We start from the raw sequence: 20,252 nt of genomic DNA, 5'->3' as shown, positions 1-20,252 counted from the left end.
TACTCATGTTGAGTTTGTTAATACATTTCACAACATTAAATCTTGACTTTCTATTTTTAGAGGAAACATAAACATACTAAGAAACAACATCATATGTATGAACTTAAATAATTGAATAATTCTAACAACAAACTGTTTTCTGATCTGACCTCAGAGTATTCAGTTTACAGTTTAAACGTTGTAGTCCAGCAGACAGAAGCTTCACTTCTGAATCCTGTAGCTTTCTGATACTCAGGTCCAGCTCTGTCAGACTAGAGGACTGCGAGCTGAGAACTGAGGACAGAGCTTCACAGTTTTCCTCTGAGAGTTCACAGATGTTAAGTCTGAAGATAAAAACATGAATAAAGATTGTTGTTAAAGTGTAATCAAGGTGCAATAGCTTATTGTCTTGTGCTGAGCAGGTTAGTAAAACTTCTGTTTAACTTTGAAATGAATAAAAATGCTATGAAACAAGGATAACTGGATAAAGTTTACCTTTACTGGTTAAATTATTGATTATTTTTGTTAGTTGATATAAACAAAACCAAACATCAAACATATAAACAAACAGAACTAAACAGAATACAAATTGATCTGACCTCAGAATATTCAGTTTGGCATGTGGACTCTCCACTGCAGCAGACAGAAGCTTTACTGCTGAAGCTTTCAGGCTGTTGGTACTCAGGTCCAGCTCTCTCAGACTACAGGACTGGGAGCTGACCACTGACAACAAATTTTCACAGCCTTCCTCTGAGATGTTACAGCTGCTCAGTCTGGGAGAGAAAGGGAAAAAACAAAACAAAACAAAAAATATATGTGATCAAATGAAATTTGTTTATATGTTAAACCTTTAAAAAAAAACAAAAAAAAACCAACCTATGACACTATGAGTGCTACCAGTCCAGTGCACACGATTGGTACCTTGATGGTACCTTGCTCAGGGGTACCATCAAGGTAGCTGTTCGGTGGATTCGACCCCTGACCTTATGATCATGGGGCGACCACTCTACCTACTGAGCTAATAATTCTGTGTACACTATCATACAATATTAACTAAAACAATTATTTTAGAAAATCTTACTAATTCAGTAATTGTTATGCTATTTAACTGTGAGTAACACTGGATTTTAAACACTAGCTGTATAAAACTCCTCCTGTTAAAGGTGTGTATAAAGGAGATGAGCTGAAATGCAGACTTCATGGAGAATGTTTGCTGTCAGGATATATCAAAGACAAAGCAGAGATCCATCCAGTCTCTTCCACTAAGCCCACAGAGGGAAAGACAACCATTCTCACACACACACCTGCATGAAGTTTAGATCACCAGGTAATCCAACTGCATGTCTGTGGACAGTGGGAAGAAACTGTAGAGGACCCAGAGAGAACCCACTGTAATTCTGTGGGAACACTGGTTATGGAAGCCTTACAGTTAGATATGAATACTGTCAAGAAACAGGACCTGAGTGGCAATTTCAATTATGAAGCCCAAGTTCTCCTCCTTGAATCGCTACCTTATCGTGGTGGAGGGGTTTGTGTGTCCCAGGGATCCCAGGGGCTATGTTGTCTGGGGGCTTTTGCCCCCTGGTAGGGTCTCCCATGGCAAATTGGTCCTGGGTGAGGGACCAGACAAAGAGCGATTCAGAAGACCCTTATGAAAAGGATATCGAGAGAACAGTTTACCCTCCCCGGGATAGGGTTACCAGGGCCCCCCCCCCCCCCTGGAGCCAGGCCCGGGGAGGGTGCCCGAGGGCGAGCGTCTGGTGGCCGGGCCTTAGTCCATGGGGCCCGGCCGGGCACAGCCCGAAGAGGAGACATGGGCCCATCCTCCCGCAGGCCCACCACCCGCAGGAGGCGCCATAGGGGTCGGGTGCATTGTGTGCCGGGTGGCGGCCAGGAGCGGAGGCCCTGGTGGACTGACCCCCAGCTGCCAAGACTGGCAATAGGGACATGGAATGTCACCTCTCTGGTGGGGAAGGAGCCTGAGTTAGTGCGTGAGGTTGAGAGGTACCGGCTAGATATAGTCGGGCTCACCTCTACGCATGGCTTGGGCTCTGGAACCAGTCTCCTGGAGAGGGGCTGGACTCTGTCTCAGTCTGGAGTTGCCCCTGGTGAGAGGCGGCGGGCTGGGTGGGTATTCTAATATCCCCTCGGCTTGCTGCCGGTACGTTGGGGATTTTCCCGGTGGACGAGAGGGTTTGTTCCCTGCGCCTTAGGGTCGGGGAACGGGTCCTGACTGTCATCTGCGCTTATGCGCCGAGTGGCAGTTCAGAGTTCCTAGAGTCCCTGGAGGGGGGGGGGGGGGGGGGGTGCTGGAAGGTGCTCCACCTGGAGACTCTGTTGTCCTGCTGGGAGACTTCAATGCTCACGTGGGTAACGACAGCGAGACCTGGAGGGGCTTGATTGGGAGGAACAGCCTCCCTGATCTGGACCCGAGCGGTGCTTTGTTATTGGACTTCTGTGCTAATCACAGTTTGGCCATAATGAACACCCTGTTCGAACATTCGAACATAAGAGTGTCCATAAGTGCACGTGGCACCAGGACGCTCTAGGCCGTAGGTCGATGATCGATTTTGTAATCGTATCACCAGACCTGCGATCATATGTTCTGGACACTCGGGTAAAGAGAGGGGCTGAGCTGTCAACTGATCACCACCTGGTGGTGAGTTGGATCAGGTGGCGGGGGAGGACGCTGGACAGACCTGGTGCACCTAAACGCGTAGTGAGGGTGTGCTGGGAACGTCTAGCAGAGGCCCCAGTCTGCGAGATCTTCAACAGCATTCCGAGGGAGACTGGGGACATTGAGTCCGAATGGACCATGTTCAGCGTCTCCATTGCCAAAGCTGCTGCATTGAGCTGCGGCCGCAAGGTGGTTGGTACCTGCCGTGGTGGTAATCCCCGAACCAAATGGTGGACACCAGAGGTGAAGGGAGCCACCAGGCTGAAGAAGGAGTCCTATCGGGCTTGGTTAGCCTGTGGGACTCCGGAGGCAGCTGACAGGTATCGACAGGCCAAGCGGAATGTGGCTCGGGCAGTGGCTGAAGCAAAAACTCGGGTGTGGGAGGAGTTCGGAGAGGCCATGGAAAAAGACTTTCGGACTGCCTCGAAGAGATTCTGGCAAACCGTCAGGCGTCTCAGGAGGGGAAAGCGGTGCTCTACCTGCACTGTGTATAGTGCTGGCGGAGCGCTGCTGACGTCGACTGAGAAAATTGTTAGGCGGTGGAAGGAATACTTCGAGGACCTCCTTAATCCCACTGACACGTCTTCCGAGGAGGAAGCAAAGTCTGGGGATGAGGGGAATGACCCGCCAATTTCCGGGGGCGAGGTCACTGAAGCAGTTAAACAACTCCTTGGTGGCAGAGCCCCTGGTGTTGATGAGGTCCGCCCCGAGTTCCTGAAGGCTTTGGACGTTGTAGGGCTGTCCTGGTTGACACGCCTCTGCAATGTTGCATGGTGATCACGGGCAGTACCTGTGGACTGGCAGACCGGGGTGGTGGTCCCCATCTTTAAGAAGGGGGACCGGAGGGTGTGTTCCAACTACAGGGGTATCACACTCCTCAGCCTCCCTGGGAAAGTCTATGCCAGGGTGCTGGAAAGGAGAGTTCGTCCGCTAGTCGAACCTCGGATACAGGAGGAACAATGCGGTTTTCGTCCTGGTCGCGGAACACTGGACCAGCTCTTTATCCTCTCGAGGATACTTGAGGGTGCATGGGAGTTTGCCCAACCAGTCTACATGTGTTTTGTGGACTTGGAGAAGGCATTCGACCATGTCCCTCGGGGTGTCCTGTGGGAGGTGTTGCGGGAGTATGGGGTGTCTGGCCCATTGCTACGGGCCATTCGATCCCTATACAACCGTTGCAAGAGCTTGGTTCGCATTGCCGGCAATAAGTCGGACTCGTTCCCGGTGGGTGATGGGCTCCGCCAGGGCTGCCCTTTGTCTCCGGTTCTGTTCATAATTTTTATGGGCAGGATTTCTAGGCGCAGCCAAGTGGCGGAGGGCTTTCGCTTTGGTGGCCTCAGAATCTCATCTCTGATTTTTGCGGATGATGTGGTTCTGTTGGCTTCATCGGGTGAGGGCCTCCAGCTCGCACTGGAACGGTTCGCAGCCGAGTGTGAAGCAGCGGGAATGAGGATCAGCACCTCCAAATCTGAGGCCATGGTTCTCAGCCGGAAAAGGGTGGAGTGCCCACTCTGGGTCGGGGATGAGTTCCTGCCCCAAGTGGAGGAGTTCAAGTATCTCGGGGTCTTGTTCGCGAGTGATGGGAGAAGGGAGCCGGAGATCGACAGACGGATTGGGGCTGCAGCTGCAGTAATGCGGACGCTGCACCGGTCCGTCGTGGTGAAGAGGGAGCTGAGTGTAAAAGCGAAGCTCTCAATTTACCGGTCGATCTACGTCCCTACCCTCACCTATGGCCACGAGCTGTGGGTAGTGACCGAAAGAACGAGATCGCGGATACAAGCGGCAGAAATGAGCTTCCTCCGAAGGGTGGCTGGCCTCTCCCTTAGAGATAGGGTGGGAAGTTCGGCCATCCGGGAGGGGCTCAGAGTAGAGCCGCTGCTGCTCCACATCGAAAGGAGCCAGCTGAGGTGGTTCGGGCATCTGACAAGGATACCCCCTGGGCGCCTCCTGGGTGAGGTGTTCCAGGCATGTCCCACCAGGAGGAGGCCCCGGGGCAGACCCAGGACACGCTGGAGAGATTATATCTCTCGGCTGGCCTGGGAACGCCTTGGTATTCCCCCGGATAAGCTGGAGGAGGTGGCTGGGGAGAGGGAGGTCTGGGCCTCTTTGCTTAGGCTGCTGCCCCCGCGACCCGGCCTCAGATAAAGCGGATGAAGATGGATGGATGGATGGATGGAAGCCCAAGTTTTCCCTCCATCCTGGATGAAAACAGGACAGTCACAGCAGAGATTTATAATAAAAAAGGGAGAGTGTGCACTGAAAATGAGATAAAAAACAAACTGCTGGATTTGGAGACGTGAACAAGCTGACGATAATAAACCTGTCAGAGGTGCTGAAGGATCAGAGCTCATGTTCTTATTGGCTGGGCCTGGATGGTACTTTGATAAGAGATATAGACAAAAATGTGTCAGAAATACTGACACGGCCTGCTGGACTGAAAAAATATTTACTGAGTGAATGATAATCATTTAATTCACTATTTTTATGTTTTTTAACTGTTCTTTGAACTCAGCATTTCTGATTTATTTCCCATGGTTTTAAGATTTTTATCGATTATAAGATTTTAAGCAATGAGTTCATGTTTACTTACAGAGCTTTATTGGAGGCTTTGACCACTGGCAGCATTCTCAGAAGAGCCTCCTCTGAAGCAGAATATTTCTTAAAGTCAAACTCATCCAGATCTTCTTCTGATGACAGTAACATGAAGGTCAGAGCTGAGCACTGAGCAGGAGACAGTTTACCTGTGGAGAGACTTCCTGAAGTCCTGTATTGTTGGATCTCCTCCACTAGAGAACGATCATTCAGTTCATTCAGACAGTGGATCAGATTGATGCTTTTCTCTGCAGACAGATTCTCACTGAGCTTCTTCTTGATGTACTGGACTGTTTCCTGATTGGTCTGTGAGCTACTTCCTGTTTGTGTCATCAGACCTCGTAGGAGAGTCTGATTGGTCTGTAGTGAAAGACCCAGGAGGAAGCGGAGGAACAAGTCCAGGTGTCCATTTGGACTCTGTAAGGCCTTGTTCACAGCACTCTGGTGGAGAGATTGAAGTTTTAGTTTGTTAAATAGTTTAGACCATGTAGAGGTTGTTTGTTGTTGTTCCAGCAGATTGAGTCCAGAGTTGATGAAGGTCAGATGGACATGAAGAGCAGCCAGAAACTCCTGAACACTCAGATGGATGAAGCAGAACACCTTGTCCTGGTACAGTCCTCTCTCCTCTTTAAAGATCTGTGTGAACACTCCTGAGTACACTGAGGCTGCTCTGATATCGATGCCACACTCTGTCAGGTCTGATTCATAGAAGATCAGGTTTCCTTTCTGCAGCTGATCAAAAGCCAGTTTTCCCAGAGACTCCATCATCTTCCTGCTCTCTGGACTCCAGTGTGGATCTGTCTCAGCTCCTCCATCATACTTGACCTTCTTCACTTTGGCCTGAACCACCAGGAAGTGGATGTACATCTCAGTCAGGGTCTTGGGCAGCTGTCCTCCCTCTCTGGTTTCCAGCACATCCTCCAGAACTGTAGCAGTGATCCAGCAGAAGACTGGGATGTGACACATGATGTGGAGGCTTCGTGATGTCTTGATGTGGGAGATGATGCTGCTGGCCTGCTCCTCATCTCTGAATCTCTTCCTGAAGTACTCCTCCTTCTGTGGGTCAGTGAACCCTCTGACCTCTGTCACCATGCCAACACAGTCAGGAGGGATCTGATTGGCTGCTGCAGGTCGTGTGGTTATCCAGAGGCGAGCAGAGGGAAGCAGTTTCCCCCTGATGAGGTTTATCAGCAGCACATCCACTGAGGTGGACTTTCTAGGGTCAGTTAGGATTGTAGTTTTGTGGAAGTCCAGAGGAAGTCGACACTCATCCAGACCATCAAAGATGAACACAACCTGGAAGTCTTCAAAGCTGCAGATTCCTGCTTCTTTGGTTTCAGTAAAGAAGTGATGAACAAGTCCCACCAAGCTGAACTTTTCCTCTTTCAGCACATTCAGCTCTCTGAAAGTGAATGGAAATATGAACTGGATGTCCTGGTTGGCTTTGTCTTCAGCCCAGTCCAGGCTGTATTTCTGTGTTAAGACTGTTTTCCCAATGCCAGCCACTCCCTTTGTCAGCACTGTTCTGATTGGTTCATCTCTTCCAGGTGAGGCTTTAAAGATGTCTTCTTGTCTGATGGTTGTTTCTGGTCTGTCTGGTTTCCTGGATGCTGTTTCAATCTGTCTGACCTCATGTTCATCATTGACCTCTGCAGTCCCTCCCTCTGTGATGTAGAGCTCTGTGTAGATCTGATTCAGGAGGGTTGGGTTTCCTGCTTTAGCGATGCCCTCAAACACACACTGGAACTTCTTCTTCAGGGTGGATTTAAGGTTACGATGACAAACAGCAGCTGGAAGTTCTGAATAATAATAATAAAAATACAACTTTAACAATCACATTTTACAAAATGCTGATGACAATTTCTGACCCACTGAGAAATGACTGAACACACTGGTGTCACAAGTGTCTCATTTATCCAGCAGCTTAAATCTTTAGATAAATCCTCTTACGTCTCTGCAGACGGTCAGCCAGCTCCTCCTGCTTCATTCTCCTCAGGAAGTCCACTGTGATCTTCACAAATGCCTCTCTGCTGTTTCTCCTCTGCTCATCATCCTCCCTCTGAAACTCCAAGCACTGGGGCTTATTTGGATTCAGAGCCTTCTGGATCTTCTTCAGCTCGTTCTTCACAAAAGTGATGATGTTGTCCTCCAGCAGCTGGAACAGAATACTTTATGAATGACCCACCACTCTGAACTTTAGTCCACACAACATCCACTTCTTTACCATCAAGGGGCATATCATCCACGAACTCTTTACCAATTATAGGTTTGACTTTATCTGATTAACTGAGACTTTGTCCACAACTCCATGATCCCAAAACGTTGATGCTGTTCATATGAATGCAGCGATTTCAGTGGGAGAAACATTTCACTGGTGTTCAGAGCTGAACTACCAACAGGTTGATGATCAAAGCCAGAAACTTGGAGATGTTTCAGGTGACTGAGTTGATCGTACAGACAACTGGTCTTAAAGGTTCACTCTGTTTACACATACAGATCAGTATTTAAGGTTTGATTCTCATCATCCACTGGAGCACAAACTGGGCGTAATCAGGACGCTACAACACAGAACAAACACCATCCCCACAGACACAGCAGCCAGCGAAGCAGAAGAACTTCACATCAAGAAGGTCCTGAGTAAATGTGAACGCTGGTTTGAGGGCGGAGTCAAGGAGGCCATTTATGTGAAAAGGAAAGACCATCTCTGAATGGAGGAGGGGCCTAAGGGTACAACTGTCACCATCTTACATGCTGTGATTGCAGCCATTCCCCAGCTCTCTGTGAACTGGACTCATGACCATTGATCAACAACCATTGATCAATGGTCCTGACAATATGCGTACCAATGATCAATGAACTGACCTCCCAGCCCATTGTTCCTTCAGTGGGCTGGTTTCAGTCATACAAATGTCCTGTTTATGATATTGAAACCTGCAGTCAGCTGAGACTGAAGAAGTCACCTGATGATGATGAAACGTTTCTCCCACTGAAAACATCCAGATGAACAGAATCAAGCTTTTTGGGATTTACGTACCTGGATGATTGAGCATCAAGACACAACTCTGTGACTTTTCTCAGATGAATAAATCCTCTCCTCCAGCTTTGTTTACATCTACCAGCCCTGTGGCGCTGCCCAGGGAAATAATCTATGTGAGAGGTGGAAAGTCATACAGGTGTCTGCTCCTGCCTTCAGTTATTTTATCTACTGTGTGTCAACTGGCTGAACCTCCTCCAACTGTCTACTGTCTCCCTAAACTCAACAATGACTTAGTGATCTATCCATTCTCTGACCAAACACATCCTGCTGCAGGAGGTTAACATAGCAGCCAATGATGATCCCACTCACTGTGAACAACACATTTGGACCTGATTTGCTGCTCTGGTTTACACGTGAACTTCCACTGCTGCTGTCACCAACTTGAGAGGCTCTACAGAAAAACTGGACTTGTCCATAAAAATCATAAACTACATTATAAGGACAGCATTGCTCAATCAACTCTAATTACTACTGACATGTTATCTCTTCTAACTAAGGTACAGACACTCAAACTTGCTGCTTTCAGTGAGAAGTCAAATGTCTGAATATGAGCTGGAAGCTGCTGAGAGTCCTCCTCCTTCCCGTGGGGTTTACTTTCTCTACTACTTTCACTATAAACACGCCCCTTTCATGCACCTGCAGAGGGCCACCAGCAGATGGAGCTGTCTTAAACAAATCCACTTGGATAGTTAGCTGTAGATGACTTTATCAGTATGATTGTAGGATTTTGAGTTATTCTTTAGATTTATTTAAACTCTTATATTGTGCACAAGTGTTGAGCGACCCATAATTTCTCTGTACTTTTCATAAGAGCAGCCAGACTTTCAGCTAGTTTTTCTTTGCTCTGCAGGTTTTATGAAGGTGTGTCAAAGTTGTTCTTTGGACATTAGCTGCTTTTTAAATCATTTTCAGTCCTCGTACAGGAACATTCTTCAAGCTAAATCCAAGTGTGTTAGACCAGAGTTAACCTGATAGATATGTGTGGGTGTGTAACTCTTAGAAGCTGTTTGGCTGCTTTTTATGGGGGCTGGGTCTTTGGAAAGTGTTTTAGTAACACACCCTGAACTGCACACTTTAACAAACAACATGAGATTTTAACAGTAATGTAAAACTCATGTGATTCACTGTTATTAAGCACAAACACATCTATGGCCCTGTTTCCATTAGTAGCTGCTCAGATCGACTCACCATAGGTCACCACGACTGGACTGGATCCACTGGTTTCCATTACAGTTGAGGACCACCTAATGTGGTCGTCTCAATACAGCCGAGTGTCAGCTCACATCATTAGTAAGTGCTAATGCTGCTAATTTCCATCATATTTGTCATTTATTGCTCAAAGTTATTGAAGAAACAGTTATTCAGCTTCATTCCCACTGATCTCGACTACAAACTGTTTCACTTTGGTTTCTGTTTAAAGCCTCGATGTTTAAAACGTTTCCCTGTGATCACATTTGCACCGTCTGATTTCAAAGTTTGTTTCTTTTGGTCATTTAGTCCACAGAGTCCTTGGTGTTCTGAAAGGGACCTATAAATAAATGCATTATTATTAATAATAAAGTAGTTGTTGTACATGTACAGACCATAAATATGGAGTCCAGCTGTGTTTGATGCTGCTGGGCAGACTGACCACTGGGAACCTCTGAGCTCTGCTGCTCCACTCTGTGGAGGAACCATGAAGGATTAGATCAACACAGGATAAAGATCCAGGAGTTTCTGCTCAAATAACTTCATCTGAATCAAGTCTGTCAAGTTTTAAACTCTCAGATTGTGAACATATCAGTAATTTTCAGTCTGTTTTCATGGACGTCCTTTCAGTGGTGATGTCAGGGATGATTTTGAAGAAGCTCATCAAACTGAACCATCAGCAGATCACTGCTCCAAAACCAGAACATGATCCGAGTCTCCCTCCACCACCAGAACACCAGCTTTACTAACGTGGTAGATCAGTGTAGTACAGATCAATAACTGATGAGTCATTTGATCAAAATCACTGAGTGCTTCACGTCTGACCCTCTGATGCTTCTGTAGACATTTTGCATATTTAATGAATGTCTGACAGTTTTACATTCATTCTATGAACACAGTGGAAATGTTGTGTTATAGTCTCCATGTTGTTTCCAGCATCATAAATTCTTAAGTTCAGAAAATTAGATTCTTTCTTCACAGCTGAAAAACAACAACATTTATTCTCTATTGAAATCTGCATCGTCCACTCCAAAGGTCACAATCTGAAGGTAACATCTGGTTTTGTTCCCTGTGGTTAACTCTGAGCATCAGTATGGTGGGATTTATCCACTACATCCACACCACTGTGGTTCAGTGTTGTCCTGATGGAGTAACAGCAGCCAGTATGATCCAGGCTTTAGCTGCTGGGTCTCTGTGTGACCTCTCAGACTGTTTAACAGATCAGACACAAAGAGAATCAGAGCAGCTCTGTTCTTTAAAGACAAACATGAACCCACTCAGGTCACACTTTCCCCACAGATATGAGCATCACTGTCCTCAAACAGCAAATGACCAAGTCGAACATTTGGATCTTTTCTCTTTCATTGTTTTCTTTTTAATGAATCTTTGTAACAATCTGAGGATGTTTCAGGTCATATTTATCCAGGAAACACAAACATGTAAAGGAGTCATCACAGCTCTCTGACCTCGTTGCTCCAGGTTCACCACTGAAGCCTGGAGGATTTAGAGGTTTGGACCAGTCACTCCTCACAGACGGACAGCTGGACCCTGCAGACTGTGACCTCTGACCTCTGCAGACACAAACATGATTGAAGCAGCTGTGATCACACAGACTGCAGATAATGCAGCTGTTTCCTGTCAGTAACATCCTCTTAGATTAGAGTTCAGCTTTTTACAGGAAAACTGGACAAAACTGATTTTTGTTACAAACTCATTTTCATTTCCTCTCAGCTCACAAACACAGTCAGACAATCAACCAGAGTCAACACTGATTATAATGTCAGTGCAGAATTATTTCTGTTACTCAGTGAGTTCAGCTCTCTGACCTCGTTGCTCCAGGTTCACCACTGAACTCTGGATTTAGACCTTTGGACCAGTCACTCCTCACAGACGGACAGCTGGACCCTGCAGACTCTGCTCTGTCCTCCTCTTCCTCCATCATCATCTTCAGTCAGTCTGAGAGGTAAACCACAAACACTCAGTGAGTTCACATTAACAGGAGGAACTGAGTTACAGTCGCTGACCTCTGACCTGTCATGTGACCATGAAACCAGGTCAATATGTCTGTAGGTTCAGTCATCCAGGTCATGTGATCTAAGGAGCTTGGAGAGAAAAGAGACGTCTTTAAGTTTCTGGAAGACGTTTCATCTGAGAAGCTTCTTCAGCTCTAAAACCAAACGGTGGAGAGTCCCAGATATTTAAACCTGAGAGGGAAAGAAAGCATGTCGCTGACCCACCACTGATGTTATTTCAAGGAGCAAACTGAGAGCCTTTGCACCAGGAGCACAAACATCAGCTCCAGCAATGATCCACTGATGTGTTTTTATTCCATGTATGAATGTTGTTATTGACAGAGATGACGTTTGTGTGTCAGTGATGCAGTGACTGTTGTTGTTACCTGTACAGGCTGGTTAGACTCTATGAAACAGATCATACAGATCTCTGCATGTTAGAAGAGACTATTAAAGGTCATGAATGAGACAAAGGCAGGGAGGCGTCCTTTACAGCTAAACAGCAGAGTGAGAGAACAGCCAGCACCTCTACATTTATCACATTATACAGCACATGTATGATACTGACAGGGATGAGAAGAATTTAGTGATTCTGATCCCATCATTGATATTACTTATTGATTCTCAGTAGCTCTGCTCTGACAGTCACCACCATCACTGAGCAGCATATCAAAGACATTTGTGCACATTAACTGCATGTTGTGGCTCAAATGTTTGTGCATGTTGGAGGCATTTCCTCTTTGTTGTGATCAGTGTTGGTCATTACTCAAAACAGTCATTATTACACATATTACACAGAACACTGATTAAAAGTAATGGAGTACGTTACTTCATTACTCCTCATAACATTACTTTGATGTTACTGTGTGAAATGAACAAATGAGCATGTAACAACATAAAGCTGAGGTACAGCCCCACACACCAACACAGATCCTGATGAGGTCACGTGATGTTTCTCTGAGTGTTTATGAACACAAATCAAAGATGAAACAGCACAAAGACACTTCAAAGTGATTCTACTGTAGAAACATGAACAGGTAGAAACCTGCAGCCTGACTGCTCATCACTTTGTTACCTGTTCAAGTTCAGCAGCAGCAGCTCACTTTATCACGGTGCTGGTCTGGGGTCAGTGTTTACTCAGCTTTAACCTCACTCTGGGTTCTTTGCTAGCTTAGCGTTAGCTTAGTGTTAGCTTAGCGTTAGCTTAGCATTAGCTTAGTGTTAGCATGCTGTGTGGCTAGCTTAGCATTAGCTTAGCGTTAGCATGCTGTGTGCTAGCTTAGCGTCAGAGCTCTGCAGGTGTCTCGTGTGTAAACATTAATCACAGTGACAGTAAAGGAGGTAAAGGGCTGTGACGTCATCACGTACGCTGCGTCCTCTGTGGGCTCTGAGTGAACTCAAAGTACAAACTACAAGTACACAAACACGAACGTAGCTCAGAGTGGCGGACACACTCGGCCTCGTTGGTCCAGCTGTGAGTCCGTTACCGTGAACTATGGAGCGGCAGATTTGTGCTGAACTAAGCTGCACACAGCTGATGTTAGCCAGGAAACATTACACACTGACTTTAATGGAGAGACCGGAAATACAAACACACACAGTTTGTTGTGTGAAGAAATCAAACACGAGCTGAACAAACAGTAAAGTTCCTAAAGACAAACTGTTAAAGGAGGAAACAAAGCAAACTTACAGTTTCTTCACACACCAACAACAAGCTCCACTCCACACCTGGACACTAAACACGGACACACAGGTGAGCTGCTTCCTGGAAGGAGGCGGGACTCCACCTGAAACTCAGCACAGGTGGGAGGGGCTCAGCTCTGTGTGTGCTGATGTGTTAACTTTAAAAATATGCCGTCTGACTGCTCAGACTGAGTCAGAGTAAAGTTCACATGCTGACGTGTGGAGACATGAAACCTTGTTGTAGCTGCAGGTGTGAACACACTGATCCCAGATCAGCTCTGCTGTATTTGTAACATGAACATTTCTGCTGCAAAGCTTCAAATGTTCAGCATGTTTCTCTGTTTCCAGTCTATAGATCCAGTCACACTTTCTACCTTCACCTGTGCAGTAAAGACTGAGAGCAGAGCTGAAAGCAAGCGTCCAATCAGTGAGCAGCATCAACACCTGAGCTTCATTCAGACTCTGTTATTGAAGATGTTGTTGGTACAAAGTTCATCTGCTGCTCACATGAATCCATGAAAGATTTATTTCACTGAATGTTTCTTCAAACCTCATTTCAACCTGTTGAAGTCATGAATGAAAGTGCAGACTGAGAGTGGATCACATGATGTTTGAGGTGTGTCATGTGACATGTTCAGTATTGTCACACATGTCTAGATTGTCCCTGATATCATAACTGCTCAAACACTGATGATTATATTTGAAGAATTATTCCTGATGGCAGCAAAGTTTGAATGGAGCTCTCTGTCTGTGCTGATTTGTCGCCCTCTGGAGGTCAAAGCACAAACTGCATGATGTCACTGTAACCACCACAGAGACAGGAAGTGTTTTTATGACTGAAACACTGAAATGATGCTAACGGCTGTCCTTAGGCTCACTGACAGCAGTGCTGATGTGTTCATGTCAAACACTGGCTCAGGTCAGACTCCTTCATCCTTCTCCAGCGTGAGGCCGCCCTCAGACCCACAGGAGCTCTGACCTTTGACCTCCTGACCCTAACCATTTTAGTCTTGTTGCATCTTTAAATGCAAATCCATCCAAACTGTAGCCGAGCAAAAGAAGCTGGAAGCTGTTCTATGAATGATGTTGTCGAAGGAGCTTGGAAAGAAAAGCGTCTGGACTTCTTTAAGTTGCTTGATGAGGGACATGGACGTCTTAACGCCCACTCACATCCTGGGACATTTGATCACAGGAAATCACACGATAGCGTGGGGCTAGATCTCACAATGGGTTCACCCAAGACCTTGGCTGATTGTGACCCACACCCGTTTTCACGGAGGAGGAGGAGTTTCACATCCTGAACATGTGACAGCCTGGTTTAAAGGGACCAAAAGTAACTGGACACCTGATTCAGTTCAGGTTTATTCATCCGCTCCAAACCACAGCAGCAGTCACCTCCAGGGAACCAGCTGATCCATGTAACTGGGGACAGACCACAGCCCAGAGCACTGGTTCATGATGTGTTTGTGGACTGTAGGTTGTTTGGATAGAGATGAGATGTACACAGCAGTCTGTCTCTAATGTTTAATGAAATGTTCTGAAGATGATAATAACTTGTGATTTTCTTTTGAATGAATCTTTAATCGTGTTGTAGGGCCTCTGACTCTCATGAAGATTTTCACATCAATGTGCTTTTCACAAAGATATTAACAATGAAAATGACGTGCAGCCCTGAACTACTCATGCGTTAACTCAGCGGTTCCCAACCCCCGGGTCACGGACCGGTCCGTGAGTCGTTTGGTACCGGGCCGTGAGAGTCGAGGCTCGGTGTGAAATTGATGGTTGATAGGTTTGTAGCATAAACCTGTTCGCTGGATCGTTCAATCCAGCTACACAGCAAAGCAAGACACGAGTAGTTCTTTATGTTTCTCATGCACGGGAGAGACCTGGACCAATGCCGTTCCTTCGCTTGACCACAGTCGCTCTCGTCCGTTCCCTCGTAACACTGTTCTTTTATTGAGGTTACATGAATATACATAGGTTCATTAACATACACGTGAACAAAGGTACCAGTCTGTATGTTATGTAGGTGTGTGTGTGTGTGTGTGTGTGTGTGTGTGTGTGTGTGTGTGTGTGTGTGTGTGTGTGTGTGTGGAGTCAGAGTGTGACCCATAAACGACTTCCCTAAACCTGCTGGTCTGGAAGTCCAGCAGTTCATCTAAACAAAAGGCACTTAGACTAAAACAGACATCCTACCACAAAACAATAAGAAGGTAGCACCTCTCCCATGATCCCAGGACGTGGGTGTGAATGCCAGAACACTCTGGAGTCACACAAAGTCTTTAAAGACTACTATCATTACACAATTGGTTCTACACCTCTGAGCATATATGGTTAGATATTCCCCAATAACAATGACAATGATAAAATATAAATCCAACAATGGTTTTCAGGGTTTTTATCCTTAACTTCGTTTCCCTGGGTCTTTTCCCGTGTTGTAGTCGTGTGTCTTATTTTGAAAGAAATGTTTACGCGTTACCATAGCGACCAGAGAGCATTAAGGCTGCAGACAGGTGCATCCAACAACATTTTACTTTCCCTTATTTGATTTATGGACCTAACTGTATGAACTGGACTTTGGCTGTAATGCTGCTCCTCTTCATCATTGCTGTGTTGCATTTCCATCATTCTGCTGCTGGATTCACTGCAGGCTTTAACAAACACTCCTTTGGGTCCAGGCCCAGCCACGTGTTTGTAAGCTGCTGTGCTCCTCACAAATAAAGCCTGAAGCAGCTCAGACTGTTAGAAGCAGCACTGAGCCCTGTTACAGTTATAGTGTTAGAGCAGCGGCTGCAGCCTACAGCATTTAAACTAGCTGACAGTAAACACATCAGTCCAGATGTTACCACATTACTTTGTGATGCTGAGAGTTAAAGGAGACTGGCTGATTAAAATCCCATTCCTTACATCACCGTCCTCTGCTCTGACTGCTTTCATTTAATCACAATCAGAATACTTTTTTGATCCCCAGGGGAAATTATTTAGGTTACAGTGCTGCAGCACAAACAGGAACAAAGACACAACACACTAAGTAAGAAATAGCACAACATACACAATATATACATGCATACATATGAGTCACTTATAAGTAACATGTGAGTGCTGGGGTCTATGACAGCAGGCAGGTCTGTATTTATGTCCAGGCTGACATGAACAGCTAGTAGTTCAGGGTTCAACACTCAGGAAAGTGTGTGACCTTCCACACTGACAGAAGATGCTAAACATGACTTTAAACTGTTGTTTGTTAAAGCCTCACAGATCTGAGAGCAGGGCTCAGTGGGTACATGAGCCTTTATACATGAAGGCTTTCTGTTTCCAGGAGAGGAAACATGTGATCCAGCTGTGTTTGGTCACATGGATCTGCTCTGCATGGATCACCTGACTAAAACATGTTGTTATTATTGTTCTTACAGTCTTAAATCGGTACATCAGGCGGGTCACATGACACCCGGGGGTGACAGCAGCATCTTTCCTCTTTAGAAAGCTGCTCTCTGTCCCAGGAGCTGTTGTCACAGTAACAGCAGGAACAGGAAGTCACATGCTCTCTGCTCTGTGATTGGCTGCTTCTTATCTCAGCTTCCTGCAGAGGGTGGGGTCTGCTGATAACGCACACCAACAGAAGTGTGACTTTCACTTCCTGTTTATTGCTGTTGTTCTTAAAGCTCTCAGGCGATGCTGCAGCGCCCCCTGCTGACACAAACTCCTCCCTCTGTCTCAGAGGTCACAGGTCAGCCTGCTGCAGAGGGTCTGCCTGTTCATGGACTTCCTGTTACAGAGACGGGTCTCAGCGTCAACACTAGTTTCTGATTGGACGGTGTGGAAAATGTTACGAGTTCAAAATATTGGGGATGGAGACAAGAGAAAAACCACAATAACAACACTGGTCCGGTCGGGTTGAGTCAAACGATGATTTTAATGATCACACACGTGGGAGATGGACACTGATGCAGACAGCCTCTGATCTCAAAATGGTGGAGCATTGATCAAACTCTTATAGCCTCTGGTGCCTCCACCTTATCATAAAAGCCTAAACATTCACATGCTTTCTCTCACACAGCGCCTAAGCTACGACCTTGGCTCCCTGTTTATCTGCTCCTGCTGAGATGGGGCAGAAAACTCCAGCATGTTCTCTTCTAATCAGACAAATAAGGCGATGACTTTCTGCAAACAGTATTTCTTATAACTCAGCAGTATAATGCATCATAAAACAATATCATTCATTCACAATAAGTCAACAGTTTAATATAATGCACATCAGTTTAACTAATGCAATAGTTATCAGCTTCTTCTAATTCAGGAGAATAATGCAAACTAAAACTACATAATAATTCACAATCTTTAATTAGGGGTATAACATGGCATAAAATAATATTATAATCTAACAAAACCCAGCTTCCTCCAGCCGAGTGATGTGTGGATTCATCACTCTCTGTGGATCAGTGTAAGTCTGTGTGTGGGTCAGCTGCAGGACTTGTTTGACCTTTGACCCTGGCAGACAGAGCTGGTTACTGCTGTGTGACTCCTGCCGTCGCTCCACTTTAAATTTTACTTAAAATAAGTCCTGACATGGCCCCGCCCCCTCTGACCTGCTGCTCCTGGATGTGCTGAGGACACAGCGGAGGCTCAGAGGGGGCGGGGCTTTTCCCGTGGCGGTAACCAAACTGCATTAGGTCACTGCACTGCCAGTGTTTAACCACACCTCTTCTGACTGACCTTTGACCTCTGACATGTTGATTCGATCCTTATTTAATGACGTCTTTTATCTAGTGATTTAATTCTGTGTATTTATATGTGATGGTGTTCCTGCGTTCAGCCTCAGCTGATATCCACAGACGCTCCTATTGGCTGGTTTTAAAAACACATTTTTCCATTAAAGAGACTCTTTTAAAAACACGTCTGCCTGAAATTCACATTTCATTTATTTTGGGGGATTTTAACAGAGAGATAGAACTTTATGAATCCCTCATGTTTATCCTCCAGGAAATCCAGTTTGTAGCAGCAGAACACCGACAAACTTTTACACAGCACAGAATTAGGATATCAAATAAAGGGGAATAAGAGAATATGAATATAAGCATAAATATGTACATATATACACAGACCTCACACAGAGACAGCAGCTACACTGTGTGTGGATGTGATCCACAGTCACAGCTGTGGGTTTCAGTCAGTGTGTCTCTAACTTCATGGTCACATTTCAAAGCTTATTGGAGCCAGAAGATGTTCAAGTAAAAGATTTGTTGCTGTACTCGTCTACCAGGATAACAGGAGGTTCATAAAGCTGTGTAATACTTCAGCTTTACATCATGCAGTAGTAGTTTATTAAACCCCCCAAAATATGACTATCCAGAGTTGGGACCAGGAAGCAGAGTTGCAGTCTTACACGCCTCTCTGCAGCTTCTCTCCTCCTGCTACCCCCCAAAAACCCGTCTCCGTAGAGACTGTGTCAGCTCCCAAACAGACAAAAAACAAACTAAAAACCAGCAACAAACAACTTAAACATAAACAGTCACAAAGAAAGAACAATACAGTATCCACATCTGAACCAAAGAGTAAAACAGTGAAATGTGGATTATTAAATATTAGGTCTCTCTCCTCCAAGTCTCTGTTAGTACATGTTAGTAAAAACATTTCTGCATTTTACCCATATTTTATTTTTAACTCAAAATCAAAGATTCCAGATTCTCCTACATGTTGGTTTTGAATCAGATAGGACGACAGATTTCAGGTGGCCCTGTGTCTTTCTCTATTACATTTGCCACTGTGTAACTCAAAGTTATTTAAGGACTAGTTTATTTCAATGGATGAGTTTACTGACTGACGCGCAGAAGAAATAGTTCTTTATGGAGCCGAGATGGTGTGAATGATGAGACCAAAGACTGCAACATCTTGTACCAAAAATATATTGAATAAATGGAGGAAAGGGGAAATGGAACAAAATAATTAACACAACACACAACATAAATGCCCACAATTAAATAATAAATCAATGCTGTGATCTTTCTGTGCAAAAGTCCTTTTTGGTCCTCTTCTTTTTAAAGTTCACTTTTAAGGTATTCCTCCTTAGAGTCCAGCTTCATACAAATGGGGAAATATGTCCGTAATCCAAAGACGGCTAAGTGGGGGAAAGAGGGGAAACAAAGAATGGTCCTACCGGCTCGCCACTTCAATATGAACAAGATTAATTCAAAGGGAGGGAACAAAACCTGACCTGTAGGTCAGAAAAACGTCCATTAGCACATCAAGTTCGATTCAGTTTACCGGTAAACAAATATATTTTTCTGCAAGCCTATGTAACAATGCAAATCATCATCAACCAATGTACAACAGTTAAATCATTAATTATCTTGGCTACGTAGCTTAATCTATACATTCCAGTAGCGTTCGCTACAAACAATACAAAAACAACAATAAAGGAAAACAGCTGTCTAACAGACAGCATAGCCGAATTCAAGGCAACACATAACAATAATCATTCAATCGCACTTTGTTTCAAAGTAAGCCCATTAAAGTGCTTAAGTAAATAAAAGTGTTCAAAAACAGCGGTTTTTGAGCCGGAGTTCTGCTCGTGGTGGGAACGCCGCCGCAAAAAGCCACTTTTTAATCGCGCAAACGATCGGCTGGTTACTGACAACCAAAAGGTTGTTTTTGGTAGATATTAAAGATCATGGGTGGGCGGGGCAAATGGAGCAGTTTTCTACAGTCGAGTAAAATTCCAGGAAAGAGCTGGGTGTGGCTTTCCTTTAAATCACATGATCAACAGCTTTAAGATGGAGGCAACTCGCTCAGTGTTTCCTGTTTCATTCTTAGACTGTGGCGATGGTAAGTAGCAGCTTTTCACTTGTTACCTGGCATCTTTTCAGCCACCAATGATAGTCATTGTATGTTATCAACATTTCACTAACTATGTTTTCTCTCATGTTTAAAATAGGCCGACCAAGAGCAAAATAGGTATGTCTGCAGACTCTGCTGTAGCCAAAGTTATCAGATCTCCTGTGTTTTTAAATCCCTAACTGCTCGATCATTATCATTTTAGAAGACAACAATTTCTCAAAGGAGGTTCAAAACTAATGCCTACAAGATT

At 45.2% G+C, this 20,252-nt stretch overlaps 1 protein-coding gene across 1 annotated transcript; it reads right to left on the bottom strand.

Annotated features, from left to right (window-relative positions):
* Positions 1–258: 258 nt before the first annotated feature.
* On the bottom strand, positions 259–9,513 carry LOC145422793 (protein NLRC3-like). Its single transcript, XM_080294603.1, has 3 exons — positions 9,474–9,513; positions 5,247–7,047; positions 259–752 (listed from the first exon to the last, which is right to left on the bottom strand). The coding sequence occupies exons 1-3, from the start codon at positions 9,511–9,513 to the stop codon at positions 443–445; spliced, it is 2,151 nt and encodes a 716-aa protein (XP_080150729.1). The 3' UTR covers positions 259–442.
* Positions 9,514–20,252: the final 10,739 nt, after the last annotated feature.

This window comes from Astatotilapia calliptera, chromosome 3 (assembly GCF_964374335.1).
Source record: "Astatotilapia calliptera chromosome 3, fAstCal68.1, whole genome shotgun sequence".
NCBI classification, from domain to species: domain Eukaryota; kingdom Metazoa; phylum Chordata; class Actinopteri; order Cichliformes; family Cichlidae; genus Astatotilapia; species Astatotilapia calliptera.
Note: the sequence above shows the minus strand (reverse complement) of the source record. Positions and strands in the feature narration are given on the sequence as shown.

Excerpts from the sequence above, each read along its gene's own strand:
- LOC145422793 (XM_080294603.1), bottom strand. The coding sequence starts at position 9,513 with ATGGAAACCAGTGGATCCAGTCCAGTCGTGGTGACCTATG. Across the intron at positions 7,048-9,473 it reads TCCAGTCGTGGTGACCTATG|AACTTCCAGCTGCTGTTTGT; the intron begins GTGAGTCGATCT and ends ATTATTATTCAG. Across the intron at positions 753-5,246 it reads AAAGCCTCCAATAAAGCTCT|ACTGAGCAGCTGTAACATCT; the intron begins GTAAGTAAACAT and ends TTTCTCTCCCAG.